At 40.6% G+C, this 14,854-nt stretch overlaps 1 protein-coding gene across 1 annotated transcript in view; it reads left to right on the top strand.

The window, feature by feature from the left end:
- The window catches only part of pole (polymerase (DNA directed), epsilon), a 33,822-nt gene that overhangs the window by 17,793 nt on the left and 1,175 nt on the right, over positions 1 to 14,854 (top strand). The window contains exons 28-48 of the mRNA XM_053228997.1: positions 88 to 168; positions 1,603 to 1,725; positions 1,841 to 2,050; positions 2,326 to 2,538; positions 3,784 to 3,927; positions 4,038 to 4,178; positions 6,311 to 6,464; positions 6,627 to 6,733; positions 6,888 to 7,064; positions 8,132 to 8,355; positions 8,893 to 9,113; positions 9,204 to 9,408; positions 9,992 to 10,165; positions 10,340 to 10,465; positions 10,843 to 10,975; positions 11,214 to 11,418; positions 11,634 to 11,765; positions 12,290 to 12,483; positions 13,274 to 13,474; positions 13,581 to 13,706; positions 14,046 to 14,135. Coding sequence (XP_053084972.1) covers positions 88 to 168; positions 1,603 to 1,725; positions 1,841 to 2,050; positions 2,326 to 2,538; positions 3,784 to 3,927; positions 4,038 to 4,178; positions 6,311 to 6,464; positions 6,627 to 6,733; positions 6,888 to 7,064; positions 8,132 to 8,355; positions 8,893 to 9,113; positions 9,204 to 9,408; positions 9,992 to 10,165; positions 10,340 to 10,465; positions 10,843 to 10,975; positions 11,214 to 11,418; positions 11,634 to 11,765; positions 12,290 to 12,483; positions 13,274 to 13,474; positions 13,581 to 13,706; positions 14,046 to 14,135 — 3,381 coding nt within the window. The remainder of the gene's footprint in view (positions 1 to 87; positions 169 to 1,602; positions 1,726 to 1,840; positions 2,051 to 2,325; positions 2,539 to 3,783; positions 3,928 to 4,037; positions 4,179 to 6,310; positions 6,465 to 6,626; positions 6,734 to 6,887; positions 7,065 to 8,131; positions 8,356 to 8,892; positions 9,114 to 9,203; positions 9,409 to 9,991; positions 10,166 to 10,339; positions 10,466 to 10,842; positions 10,976 to 11,213; positions 11,419 to 11,633; positions 11,766 to 12,289; positions 12,484 to 13,273; positions 13,475 to 13,580; positions 13,707 to 14,045; positions 14,136 to 14,854) is intronic.

The following is a 14,854-nucleotide window of genomic DNA, read 5'->3' as shown; positions in this document are numbered from 1 at the left end:
AGATATGTTTAACTGTGATACACTGATTGTTGTTTGCTATATTTGCTTCGCAGTTAAAGTGTGTTGATGGTTGTGTTTGTGATTCAGATCCTGGACTGGGGTTACTACATTGAGAGATTGGGCAGTGCCATACAGAAGATCATCACCATTCCAGCAGCACTACAGCAGGTGAACTTACACTCACAGTTTAAAGGAGTATTTCAGCTTAAAAAAAAAAAAAACCTCACACCATTTTCGCTTGCAATGAGCAGAAGTCGAACAGCCGGTATTTTTTCGTCCCTGATGTGTTTTTTTTTCCACACGCTGGAGCTAAGAGGATAATCAAACCTAACATCTTAGGTTAGGAAAAACATGTTGGATTTCACTGTGACACAATTTGGGCAAACAGCTACAAAAAAAAAAAAAAAGAAAAAAATCACAGTTTGATTTTCTGCCTTTAACACACTTTAATGCGTCATGTTGAAGAAATCATAAATATATTCAATCAAAAAAATGTGGAAGGGTTTTTACTTAATTGTTATTCTTGTCTTGTCTTTCTACAAAGACCACGCTGTATAAGGAGCTAGTTTAACACACATGGAGGTAAAAACAGATTAAAACCTAAAGACTAAAGCCTGACTAAAAGCTTGCTTCTGATTTCCTCACACAGTGAGTGTCACACTTAGATCAAGTTGTCGGATTGCTATGCGTCACGGTGAAACAGGCATTTTTCTTAGATACATACAAAAGGGAAACACATTTCAGTTCAGGAAAACCTGTAGTTTTTTTTTTAGAAGTATAGTAGAAATTTTCAAAATCTCCCCACGTGAAGGGTTTCGCCAAGCCGCCACACAAATGCATGATATTTTAGGCTCGTATGAGACATCTCATCCAATCACATGTTTAAGGCATTTTGTTTTTGTTCAAGACATTTATCGAACCAGAGACTAACTACAGGGCTAGAGACATTTGCTTGGAAAAGGGAGAGCTGTATTTATAGATTAAATTTATTTTATTTACACTCTCAGGTCTGATTAGTGAAGTGATGTCATGGTTTGATTAAAAAAAATGGATGAAAAAACAGACTGTTTAAAGATGACTGGATAGAGAAATGTTTAAATTCAGGGCGTGTTTCAAGCACCACTAGGAAACAAAATTATCTTCGAATAGTCATATTTATATCCCTGGTGGTCTAGCAGCTAAGGATCCCTCGCTCTCACCGCTGCGGCCGGGTTCGATTCCCGGGCAGGGAACCAACCCGGCCACTGGGAGTGTACTCTCGGTGCCGGTCCCGGTCATCTCGGTGCCGGTCAGGAATGGCATCTGGTGTAAAACCTGTGCCAAATCAAACATACGGACTAATGATCTGCTGTGGCGACCCCTAACGGGAGCAGCCGAAAGAACAGCAACAACAAGAAGTCTTATTTATAGCCATAAACTAATGACTAATGTTTACGCCTTTAAAAGGTAACCCCGTTCGGGTGTGTTAGCTGCTTATCTGGATTTTTGTAAGCAAGAGACCTGATGGTGCTACATTGTTCAGCTTTTTATATGTTTCTTTATTATACTGGATTAGTTATGTTTTATTTATGATCTTTTTTTTTTTTTTTTTTTTTTGCTCAGGTGAAAAACCCAGTGCCGCGAGTGCGCCATCCAGACTGGCTGCATAAGAAGCTTCTAGAAAAGAACGACATCTACAAACAGAAGAAAATCAGCGAGATGTTCACAAGTGAAGGAAAGAGACAGGTGTGCAGCGTCACACACGCACACAGCTAGATTTTTACTGTCATACTGCCAACATTCATAATCTCTCTCTCTCTCTCTCTCTCTCTCTCTCTCTCTCTCTGTCTTTCTCTTTCAGGTGGCCAATCAGACAGAGCCAGGCAAGACTCCTGATATGGAGGATTTCGGGGCTCCACAGCGCCCCCTACAGCCTGCCATCCTCATTAGTACTAAGAGGAAGCGAGCGTCTCAGGGTGAGGACAGCCAGACTCAGGAGTCTCAGGAGCTGGAGCTCACACAGTCCTGGAGAGAGATACTGGGTCCTCCGCCACCTATGGGTACAACACAGGTACTGCACAGAGTACAGTATCAAGAAGAGCTAAGCACAAAGATACGACGTTGCATTTCAACAAAAATACACATCACCCAGAATGCACCAGAGGCTAGGGCTGTCAGGACGAATTGCACTATTTAAGTACTTTTATTAATACAATTATATATCATATTAGTTATTATTTGATGCTTTCTAAGCAGATCATGCTGTGCTCTCTGCATAGACTCGAGATTTTTTTTTCCCTCTTAGGAAATAGCTACATATTTATAATTCTAATAATCCGTGTTTAGGAGGAGAGGCTGGTGTGGCTGCGTTACCATAAGAAGAAGTGGGAGCTGCAGATCCGGCAGAGGAAAGAGCGCAGGAAGAGACGACGCATGCTTGATGGAGAGGCTCAGCCAACCGGAGGCGGCGTGATCAGGGACGGACCAACCACAGGACTAGGGAGCTTCCTCCGCAGGACAGCACGGAGCATTCTGGACATGCCCTGGCAAATAGTACAGGTATGAGAGCATTAAAAAAAAAATCAGTATTAGTGAATACTTGGTGTCAAATCTGAGAATTCACATCGCAAATGTCTGTTATAGTAATGAAACGGACACAGTGTACACCGAGTAGTACAGGAGAGGTGGAAATTATGGGCTACCTATATGGAGAATTCACAGTAGAATGTGTTTTACAAAAGGTCAGCGTCCAGTTTGAACATATTCTAAGCATTTGAAATGTATTTATATGCTATATGGCCAAAAGATTGTGGTCACCTGATTATCACACCCATATCTGCTTGTTGAACATCCCATTCCAGATTTAGTCCCCTGTTTGCTGTTATAATAAGCTCCACTCTTCCGGGAAGCTTTCCACTAGATTTTAGCTGTGGGGATTTGTGTTCACTGATCAACAAGAGCATTAGTGAGGTCAGGCACTGATGTTGGGTGAGGAGGTCTGGGGTGCAGTCAGGGTTCCAGTTCATCCCTACGGTGTTCAGTGGGGTTGAAGTCAGGGCTCTGTGCAGGACACTCGAGTTCTTTCACTCCAACCTTAACACACCATGTCTTCATGGAGCTCGCTTTGTGCACAGGGGCACCATCATGCTGGAATAGGTTTGAGTTCCAGTGAAGGGAAATTGTAATGCTACAGCATACTGAGACATTTGTGTGCTTCCAACTTTGTGGCAACAGTCTGAGGAAGAACCACATATGGGTGTGATGGTCAGGTGTGCACATACTTTTGGCCATATAATATATTTATACATAGTAATAATTTTCTCTAAAACAAACAGTTTTTGGATTTTTGGATTACACATAGTGGGGAAGTGAAACCCATGAAATCTGACTTAAATCTTAAATCAAATGTCAAGCCGCATAAACATGAGTGTGTGTGTGTGTGTGTGTGTGTGTGTGTGTGTGTGTGTGTGTGTGTGTGTGTTGAAAAACTGGGCTTTTTTACGGGTTGCTCTTTCCTACTAACCCAAAAATGCAATATGATCTACATGCAGTGTTTTTAAAGCGGTCTTAAAATGTCTTTGGTATATTTTTGAGTACTAGATTATTAATTTTATGATACCTTTGGTTCTGAACATGAGTTTTGACAATTTATAAATAACTAAACTGAACTAAACATTTATTCGTTCCTCTTCAGTAAGCTCTTTATCCTGGTCAAGGTTGCGGTGCACACGGTGTCTATCCCGGGAACATGTATTTATAACTTTTAAACCCACTAATATATTTGTTTTTAACTCTATCCACTAGATTGCAGAAACCAGTCAGCCAGGCCTGTATAAGCTGTGGGCGGTGATCGGCACTGACCTGCACTGCATGAAACTTAATATCCCACGAGTGTTTTATGTCAATCAAAGAGTGCCCAAGCAGGAAGAGGGAGCCACGTACAAAAAGGTTTGTCTACACCGAGATACACCTGTAATTTATTCAAGAACTCTATAAAATGTGACGGTCACTGGTTGAAAAGACAATCGGATTTTAATTCAAGTTTTTTTAATATGCAGGTGAACCGGATTTTGCCGCGCTCCAACGTGGTGTATTACCTGTACCAGTACTCTGTGCCTGAAGACATGTATCAGGAGCACATCAATGAGATCAATGCAGACCTTTCTGCCCCAGACATAGAGGGCGTCTACGAAACACAGGTAATGGAACAGACAGACGGTTCAGATAACGGTGATAAAAAGCATCACTTTACCTCTAGCTCAATGTAAATGGAGCTGTAAGTCTAAGGGCCAAGTACTGATATCAACTAGGGCTTGAACTAGAATTTATTCTTGATCACAATTTTTGGCACCCTCAATTAATTAAGCACAGTTGATTGACATATTGGGGAGTGTATGTAAAGTATCTGATTGGCTAAAATTTGATTTTAAAATAGCAAAAGCTTGCTGATTTAATTTGCATATTTAACATGAGCGACCTCTTTTCTCATTTTGATTATTTTGAATTATTCAGGTCAATTTCCTATAAAAACCTTGAAGTCAGCAGAGTAGTTAGTGTGAAATTGTATCATGTACTGTATTTATTCATATTAATAATTTTCTCCAAAACAAACTGCTCTTGCATGCAATAAAAAAAGACTGGTTTCATCTTCGACCTTTATACCTGAAGAAATACACTATATTACCAAAAGTATTCGGTCACCTGCCTTGACTCACATATGAACTTAAGTGCCATCCCATTCCTAACCCATAGGGTTCAATATGATGTCGGTCCACCTTTTGCAGCTATTACAGCTTCAACTCTTCTGGGAAGGCTGTCCACAAGGTTGAGGAGTGTGTTTATAGGAATTTTTGAACATTCTTCCAAAAGCGCATTGGTGAGGTCACACACTGATGTTGGATGAGAAGGCCTGGCTCTCAGTCTCCGCTCTAATTCATCCCAAAGGTGTTCTATCAGGTTCAGGTCAGGACTCTGTGCAAGGCCAGTCAAGTTCATCCACACCAGACTCTGTCATCCATGTCTTTATGGACCTTGCTTTGTGCACTGGTGCACAGTCATGTTGGAAGAGGAAGGGGCCCGCTCCAAACTGTTCCCACAAGGTTGGGAGCATGGAATTGTCCAAAATGTTTTGGTATCCTGAAGCATTCAAAGTTCCTTTCACTGGAACTAAGGGGCCAAGCCCAACTCCTGAAAAACAACCCCACACCATAATTCCTCCTCCACCAAATTTCACACTCGGCACAATGCAGTCCGAAATGTACCGTTCTCCTGGCAACCTCCAAACCCAGACTCGTCCATCAGATTGCCAGATAGAAAAGCGTGATTCATCACTCCAGAGAACGCGTCTCCACTGCTCTAGAGTCCAGTGGCGGCGTGCTTTACACCACTGCATCCGACGCTTTGCATTGCGCTTGGTGATGTGTGGCTTGGATGCAGCTGCTCGGCCATGGAAACCCATTCCATGAAGCTCTCTGCGTACTGTACTTGGACTAATCTGAAGGTCACATGAAGTTTGGAGCTCTGTAGCAATTGACTGTGAAGAAAGTCGACGACCTCTTTGCACTATGCGCTTCAGCATCTGCTGACCCCTCTCCGTCAGTTTACGTGGCCTACCACCTCGTGGCTGAGTTGCTGTTGTTCCCAAACTCTTCCATTTTGTTACGATAAAGCTGACAGTTGACTGTGGAATATTTAGGAGCGAGGAAATTTCACGACTGGATTTGTTGCACAGGTGGCATCCTATGACAGTTCAACGCTGGAATTCACTGAGCTCCTGAGAGCGGCCCATTCTTTCACAAATGTTTGTAAAAAACATTTTATACACCTGTGGCCAGGCCAAGTGATTAGGACACCTGATTCTGATCATTTGGATGGGTGACCGAATACTTTTGGTAATATAGTGTATACTGTCGAAATATCCAATAGAAATATAGGATCGCAATATAGAAAGTAAATAAAAAGGCTGATGTCTGTTGATATAAACTGATATATATATGAAAAAAAAATCATTCCTTATTTCATCCTAAAACTTTCCCTGATATCATCCTAGGTTCCTGTTTCTACTAGATTTAGATTGTTGTTTGGTTAATTACAGTTTTCTGTTCTCTTGTGAGTATATTTGTCAGCCTTCAGTATCAGTTCCTAGGAAGTGTTTGTTTGTTAGGAGACTAATTAATAAATTTAATTTTCTTTTTTCTATTTAGTAAAATAATTCTGGCCAAATAATAGAATTTTTAAACATTGACCACATCCTGCAGTTTTAATTTTAAGCATTGACCACATCACTCTCAGATTTTATTTTTTAAAGTGTGTCTGTGTGTCGGTCCTGCAGGTGCCGCTGCTATTCCGGGCGCTGGTGCAGCTCGGCTGTGTGTGTATGGTCAATAAGCAGGTGGTGAGGGCGCTGGCTGGCCGAGAGGCTGACACCTTCGAGCTGGAGCACCTGGAGATGAGATCGCTCGCTCAGTTCAGCTACCTGGAGCCAGGTAACACCCTCAGCTACACAACGAACACTGAGTATAATCCCCAGATATCATGATTTTATCTGAGAGAGCATAATGGACCATTTGCTTTTCCTCACTTGGGATTTGATTACTTAATTGTCAGCAGTGGTGTTTTGTAGTCTTACTGTATGTTTTGCATTGCAGGCAGCGTGAGACACATCTACCTGTACCATCACAGTCAGGGCCACAAGGCTCTTTTCGGCCTCTTCATCCCCTCTCAGCGCAAAGCCAGCGTCTTCGTCCTCGATACGGTCAGAGCCGCACTTCCTTGTATAACAATTTTTTTTTTCTTTTTCTACATCACATGACAGATGCATTTACATATTCTGATTTTCAGTACTTCTAGTAGTATAGAAATGCATCGTCTCCCATCTTTCTGATTGACCCCGTGTCACCCCGCTGCAGGTTCGGAGTAACCAGATGCCGAACCTGAGTACGCTGTATGGAGTGGAGCGCACTGCGCTGTTAGAGAAGACCTCAGAGGAGCTGCTGCCTCCAGAGAAGCACCTGTTTGAAGTGCGTGCTGAGAACGACGTGAAGGCCATTTACCGCGCAGTGCAGCGCATTCTGCTCAGCTATAAGGTACACGCCCACCATGACGGCTCTGCACGCGTCACACTCTTTCACCACAGTGACTCTGAACGTTTCAAAAAGTGTCAGCTTTTTTGTTCAGTTCAGTCTTTTTTAATGATGGAGAATTATTACATATCATACTAATTTAGATGGAGAATTATTACATATCATACTAATTTAGATGGAGAATTATTACATATCATACTAATTTAGATGGAGAATTATTACATATCATACTAATTTAGATGGAGAATTATTACATATCATACTAATTTATATCACAGCACTGATGAATTCTTGAACCTGATTGGTTCTTGGTGTTAATTATTTTTCTCTAACAGCAGTTTTCTCTGACAGTAGTGCTGGCTGCAAGACAAATGACAGGTTTATATGAATGCAGTCGTTTAAATATGTTACCGTTTCTATAGTAACAAGCTACACTGGGACTTGTATGGTGGACATTCCACATAATCTAAGGCTAATTTCTAAATCTAGAAATGAAATCTAAGCTTCCTTATACAATTATTGAAGGCGCTTTGTAACAGTCAAAGGTTAAAACTGCAACTTTTAGCTTTCTGGCACAGGAAGTCTTCAGGACAGAGGGCTTTGCAGTTTCTCTGTAACATGACAAGCTACTTTTTTTTGTCTTATTAACTTCAACAGAAAGAAAGAAGAGAGGCTGGTAAGGGAACGAATACTTATAGCTGCTACAGCATTAGTGATAACAGGAACTACCTTGTTTCATGGACAATCCACAACATTAAATGTAATTCTAAACTGATATAAAGTATGACACTTTTTTTTTCATTAATAAAAAAAAATTGACGAATCATTGACAAATTGCTGCAACACTTTGGGACATGCAGTTATAGGAAAATAATCATCACACCAGCCCATCGCTGATTATTTTCCTGTAACAGCCGGCACCATCGTGGTTTATTCATTACATTTATTCTGTAAGTTGAGGTCCATGTAACCGATGTTTTTAACTCTCAGCTAAGTTTTTTTTTTTTTTTTTTTTTAATAAAAGTATCTTAAAAGCCAAACGAATAAACGTAAATGGCGTGTGTGTGTAGGAGGAGCGTCGTGGTCCCACTCTCATCGCTGTGCAGTCTAACTGGGAGCTGCGGCGTCTGGTGGCCGGCATGACCGTGCTGGAGGAGTTCCCCGTGGTTCCCGTGCACGTGACAGACGACATCAGCTACAGCGTGCTGGACTGGCAGCGGCACGGCGCACGCCGCATGATCAAACACTACTTAAACCTGGACAGCTGTCTTTCACAGGCCTTCGACATGGCCAGGTACAGCACACACTGCCGAGTCACGGCAAGCACTACGGCCATTAAAGACCACTTTTCCAAAAGAAAAAAAAAAAAACTAGGGCTGGCGTTGTGGACATAATAGTAGTACATTTTATGACAGTCACTTTGGCAGCATTTTATTAATAATTCTAATCATTTACAAGAATGCACATTTGCAGTGTGCATTCAGGAGATGGAATTGGTCCTAGTCCATGATTGTGAAGATAACGCAGCGTCCTGGCCATTTTTAGACTTATGCTATTGACTTATAGTAGATGCCTGCCTTTCCTACTGCCCTATTTTTCCCTCTTAAAAAATGTGATACTGTGGTATTTTTACATGAATTCATCCAAATTCAATACTTAATGTAGGGTAACATTAGCAAAGGAGTGTGTTTAAGGTGTTAAAGAGCCACAGGGTTTCTTTTTACATCATCACTGCGTTGTTTTGGTTTTATATGGCCGTGTTCAGTTTATTTTATTTTCATTTTTGATTTATTTTATGAGACTGAGTTATTCTCTAACATCCACCCCGCAGGTATTACCACTTGCCTGTAGGGAACCTGCCTGAGGACATCTCTATTTTTGGCTCGGACCTCTTTCTGGCACGTCACTTGCGGAAGCACAACCACCTGCTGTGGCTTTCACCCACAGCCAGACCCGACCTCGGGGGCAAGGAGGCCGACGACAGCCGCCTGGTGATGGAGAGCGATGAGCGGGGCTCCATGGAGATCAACGCTCCGGGATGCTTCTCCACAGGTACTCCGGGGAAAAATGAACTAAATGAAATATTCGAAAATGCATTTAGTGTTAGAATTGCTTGCATTAATTATGGGTTATTTTGTTTAGTGTGTGTGGAGTTGGACATTCAGAGCTTGGCGGTGAACACCATCCTCCAGTCGCAGCACGTAAATGACATGGAGGGCGGGGCCAGCATGGGCGTGAGTTTTGATGTCATTCAGCACGCATCACTGGAAGACATGATGTCAGGAAACCAGGGAGCGACCGCTGTGGCTAGTTATGATGAGACTGCACTCTGCTCCAACACATTCAGGTGTGTGTGTGTGTGTGTGTGTGTGTGTGTGTGTGTGTGTGTGTGTGTGTGAGAGGGAGAGAAACTATAATTTGGAAATGTTAGTGAAAATTATGTAGACTTTTACCCCTCTGACTCTGCTTTTAATATCATCAGACCATGATATTATTCAGTAACGTCTTTTAAGGAGGTATTTTTATAAAGTAACACCAGAGAGAATTTTAGAAATTTTATCCCAAATTAATTTGAAACAATTCAAACAGATTTTTAACTTGCTCAGTATGAAATATTTTATTATATTAAATCATTTATACTATTTAAAATGTCTCCTATTTAATGGTTTATTTATTTATTTATGTATTTTTATTTGGTTATTTATTATAACCTTGCTCCTGCCATGAATATTGCCCTTGATGCTGGTATTGGCGATTCAAAATTCAACACCTAACCTATATAGACTTAATTTTAATTAAGATAAAATTAAGATATAGCATTTATATACTGATTCATATTACTTAAACATGGAAATATAATTGCGATAAAGTAAGAGCGTACTTGTGACAGGCTTAACTGTGTGTGTGTGTGTGTGTGTGTGTGTGTCTAGGATCCTGAAGAGCATGGTGGTTGGCTGGGTGCGGGAGATCACACAGTACCATAACGTGTACGCAGATAATCAGGTGATGCACTTCTACCGCTGGCTGCGCTCCCCCAGCTCGCTCCTGTACGACCCGGCGCTGCACCGCACGCTGCTCAACATGATGAAGAAGATCTTCCTCCAGTGAGTGACACAACACATAGAGGAAGTCGGTTTACCGAACTGAGAATACGACTGCTAAATGTTTTGCATTAAATATGATTATTAGATTCTGAGATTCATACCGTATTGATTCCACAGACTCAAAAATATATATATTTTTTTATATATCTCTCTCACACAAACACACACGTGCAGGCTGGTTGCTGAGTTTAAGCGGCTCGGTTCCTCTGTGGTCTATGGGAACTTCAACCGCATCATCCTCAGTACCAAGAAACGGCGCATTGATGACGCCATCGCCTACGTGGAGTACATCACCAACAGGTCAGAGCTTATTCTCTCCTCACATGAAATAAGTTCTACAGAGGTGCCAACATTTATGGTTTACCCGAAGGATTATGAATTTTGATCCCATGTAGTATCATAGCAAACTTTTGCTATGATCTTTTGAGGTTTTTTTTTCTACTGTTGCTTGGCTTTCTTTCTCTAAGAGTCATACAGTTCATTAAAGATTTCATAATTCCCCAGTTGGAACTGCTAATAGTCAACTAATTCTGTAATTATTGGCACCCTTTCAGATAATGGGCAAAAACAAATCTTCTTTGAGAAAGTGGTTATGCAATATAATTCAAACTTTCTGTTAAAACAATTTGGAAAAGTTCTTACTTTTTATTAATCTTTTTTTTTTAACCATCCTCTAGCATCCATTCACGGGAGATCTTCCACTCTCTGTCCATCACCTTCTCTCGATGCTGGGAGTTCCTGCTGTGGATGGATCCAGCTAACTACGGAGGAGTGAAAGGAAAAGTGCCCTCCAGCATCATGTACGGAGAGGTATGTAGAAGTTAAAGGCTGTAAGTAATTACGCTATGAGTCTGTGAGGCTGGATTTGAAATAACACAAAGCGTAGAATATCATCTTTAATTTGAGGGTACGTACAGATATATCGGCTGAACCAGGAAGTCAGCGCTCGTTATATAATGGAGTAATTCGATAATAAATTATAATATACAGTATAGATTGAGCACTGAGCTTCCATTCTTACTGCTTTTTTTAATTGATACAAAAACAGACTGGCACAGACAAGAAAAAGAAAGGAAAGCAGGAAGGAGAGGATGAGGGCAGTGAGGACGAGGAGGAGGAGGATGATGAACCAGAGGAAGAGCAAGATAGAGAGGAGGATGAGGTGGAGGACCTGATTGAGAGCAGCTGGAACATCATGCAGTACCTTCCTCAGGCTGCTTCCTGTCAGAAGTATTTCCTTATGATCATCTCAGGTACATGATCGTGTTATTATCATTTTTTTTCGCTTGCACTTGATCACAGCTCAGTAATTTATTGTGAAGCATTAAAGTCTGGTCTATTACGCTGACATTCTCATTTTTGTACTTAGTGCTTACTTACTTTTAGTATCACTTTTAACTTCTTTAATTAGTGTCATCATTTGTCTGTTTTTTCCCTGTTTTACACTGTTACTGTTTTGTCTTGACAGCGTACATTGCCGCTGTGTATCACAGCATGAGGGAGGAGCTCAGACGAAATGCTCCTGGAGCCACGCCCATAAAGAGGCGGGGCGGAAGCCAAGCGTCCCAACAGCCTGCCGGTGACATCAGTGCACTTCCTGGTAAGAAGTTAATAATTTATTGTGTACCACAGCATCGCTGATTTCTCGAATCTGATTGGTCAAATGGCGTTAATTAATTTTCTGTTTCTCTGTAACATGACAGCTGTCTTTTTTTTTTGTCTTATTAACTTAGAGAGCGCAAAAAAAAGAAAGGCTGATGAGGGAACGTGTATTATAGTCATTCCACAACATTAAATGTAACAAAAAACTACAGCCGAATAAAAAGTATGACTATTTTGTTTGTAATAATAATTGTGGTTGTTGGAAAATTCCTGTGGCATGAGAGGAATAAGACACTTTGGGGCATGCTCTTATGGGAAAATAATCAGCTTTGGGGTGGTTACAACTGCATGTCCCCTTAATTAAGTACACCATAAATTTTTTTTTTCCTGCTGAGCAATCAAACTTGATCACATTTTTTTTTTTTTTTTTTTTTTTAAATTGCCTATATTTAATATTTGTCTCTTGCATGTGTATGTGGTTAGACTCCACTATAACCCATGTGTGTGTGACTGTATTTGCAGGCATGATCACGTTCTCTCAGGAGTACGTGTCGAGCGAGCTCACGCAGAACATCTTCACCATCACACAGAAGATCCAGAAAAAGGTGTGTGGGACACGCAGTGTGACTCAACCGTCTGAAATGTTCCCCGTGCTGCCAGGATCACATCTGCCCCTCAACAACCCCGCTCTGGAGTTCATCAAATACGTCTGTCAGGTGAGAACACACACCCATGTGTTTCTGATTTCCACAGAATTCTTGAAGGGTGTGTTTTCTAGTGTTGTATTATTCATTATACCGCAATGTGAATTCTTGACTCTGATTGGTCAGAAGGTGTTGATTTAATTTACTAGAATGGTAGTTAATTCAAATCACTCATTCTACCATGTCATCATCTCTGTAGTAACAACTTACTGATACCTGATACGTGAAGTTCTCCGCAAGGAGACATTTATTTAGCATTTTTGGAAGGAGTCTCCAGTGTCAGCAGTTTGAAACAGTCAGAGGTAGAGCTGTGACTTTAGGTTTTCCCCCACAGGAAAGTCTTCAGGGCGGAGTTTTCTTTTTTTGACAAACTGCATTTCGTTATTATTAACTTCAAGACAGGCTGGTGAAGGAATGACTGTTTCTATGTGTTGGAACATGTTTCAAGGGCGTTCCACGACATTAAATGTAACTATAAAGGGATAAAAAAACTATGAAATTTTGTTATTTTATAAATAAAACATTGTTAGCATTGGTGAATTGCTGTGGTATAAGAAAAAGAAAGCATTTTGTGACATGCTGTTGAAGTCATTGATTATTTTCCTATAACAGCACGGCACCAAGTGTTTTATTCAATGATTAAATTAATTGAATTGAACTTTAACTACCTTTTCTTTTATATTTTGATGCAATATTCCAAATTTTTAAGTTGTCCCTTTCCAATTAATATTTATTAATATGTATTTTTTGTTACTGCTGTAGATTTTGTTAACAATAATAACCCTGGTGTGTACCTCAAAAGGTTCTCTCGCTGGACGCTAACATAGTGAACCAGGTGAATAAGCTGAAGCGGGATCTCCTGCGCTTGGTGAACGTTGGGGAGTTCTCCGAGGAGGCTCAGTTCCGTGACCCCTGCAACTCCTACGTCCTGCCAGAGGTCATCTGCCACCAGTGCAACTATTGCCGTGACCTTGACCTCTGCAAGGACCCTTCCATAGCCCAGGTCAGTGTGTTTTATGCTCACCATGAATCTAAAATCATCCGATGGTGACCATGTATGCGAAAAACGCTCGAAGAAGTGTTAAAGATTTGATATTTCTGGTCTGTAGGACGGCTCAGTCTTGCCGCAGTGGTTCTGCTCCAACTGCCAGGCGCAGTACGACACCGACTCCATCGAAATGGCTCTAGTGGAGGCTCTGCAGAAAAAGCTGATGAGTTACACTCTGCAGGACCTGGTGAGAGACAGTCATGTGTCTGAGACCAAGGATCATATTGTTATAAATGTGATTATAGGGGCATCAGGGTGCAGAAGCTATAGCTCAGCTTTCTTAGCCTGAGCTGCTTGATGCATATTTCTTCTGTACTTCACCATCCAGTGAGATGGGAGTATTTTCTTACTGCGCATTAGGAACATATGGGAAGTATTTTGCAGGTGCATTAGGGCGGGAAACTTTCTCTATTCACTATACACATAGTTTGTGTGATCTTGTAGAACTCTGATTTTTCATTTTAAAACACATTTAATGGTTTGCATTGTGGTGCTGCTTCAGTGACGTGCTTTAATCTGTGTACAGGAGTGTGCTAAATGCAGAGGGGTGAAAGAAGCCAACATGCCTCTGTACTGCAGCTGCGCAGGAGACTTCAATCTCACCTTCAGCACAAAGGTTCATGCTTAAAATATTTAGTATTCAATACATTTGCATTTGTTTGCATTAGTTCTCCACTATCATGGCAGACATACAGGAGTAGCGCTACACTATGCATTCAAATCCCATCAAAACCACGCAAGGTGGAAACCGTCTCTTCTTGAGAAAAGTAATTACAAAAGTATTACAACTTTATTTTCTGTTTTTGAATTTTTTACAGATTTATTCACCCATGCTAATGCTTTCATGTTGGTTATATGGCTAGATTTTAGGCTCTTAAACTCATCGTCACGCGGAATATTTTTTTATTTACACTTTACTTATGACTGGAAATTAACTAAGGGAAAAAATAAATGAACAAAATGTCCATCTTCGTATTTAAGGATTTTTCTGTCCAGAATTGGCTTTTTCTAATTAGAGCTAGAACTTTTTCCACTGAAATTAAAAACAACAAACACTTCAGGGACTGTGTATGTTGCGTTTATTCCTTTTGCGTTTCGAAATTAAAATGGGAAAACAAAGAATTATCACCTCTTATCTCTTTTGTTTTTCGTGGCACACCGTAAAATAAAGGATTAATTTGTTCATGAAATTATTTAAAACACTTAAACACATTCTCATTTATAATTGTTTTTTCTTTTACTCCTACTAATGTTTCACCACACAAATTTTAAAAAATCTAATATTTATGAATCCAAATATGAAAAAAATGCCACTGTAGGAAATTTCAGTGTGAA

This window comes from Pangasianodon hypophthalmus, chromosome 24 (genome assembly GCF_027358585.1).
Source record: "Pangasianodon hypophthalmus isolate fPanHyp1 chromosome 24, fPanHyp1.pri, whole genome shotgun sequence".
In the NCBI taxonomy this organism is placed as follows: Eukaryota; Metazoa; Chordata; class Actinopteri; order Siluriformes; family Pangasiidae; genus Pangasianodon; species Pangasianodon hypophthalmus.
The sequence above is the reverse complement of the archived record's forward strand: the minus strand, read 5'-3'. Positions and strand labels throughout refer to the sequence as shown.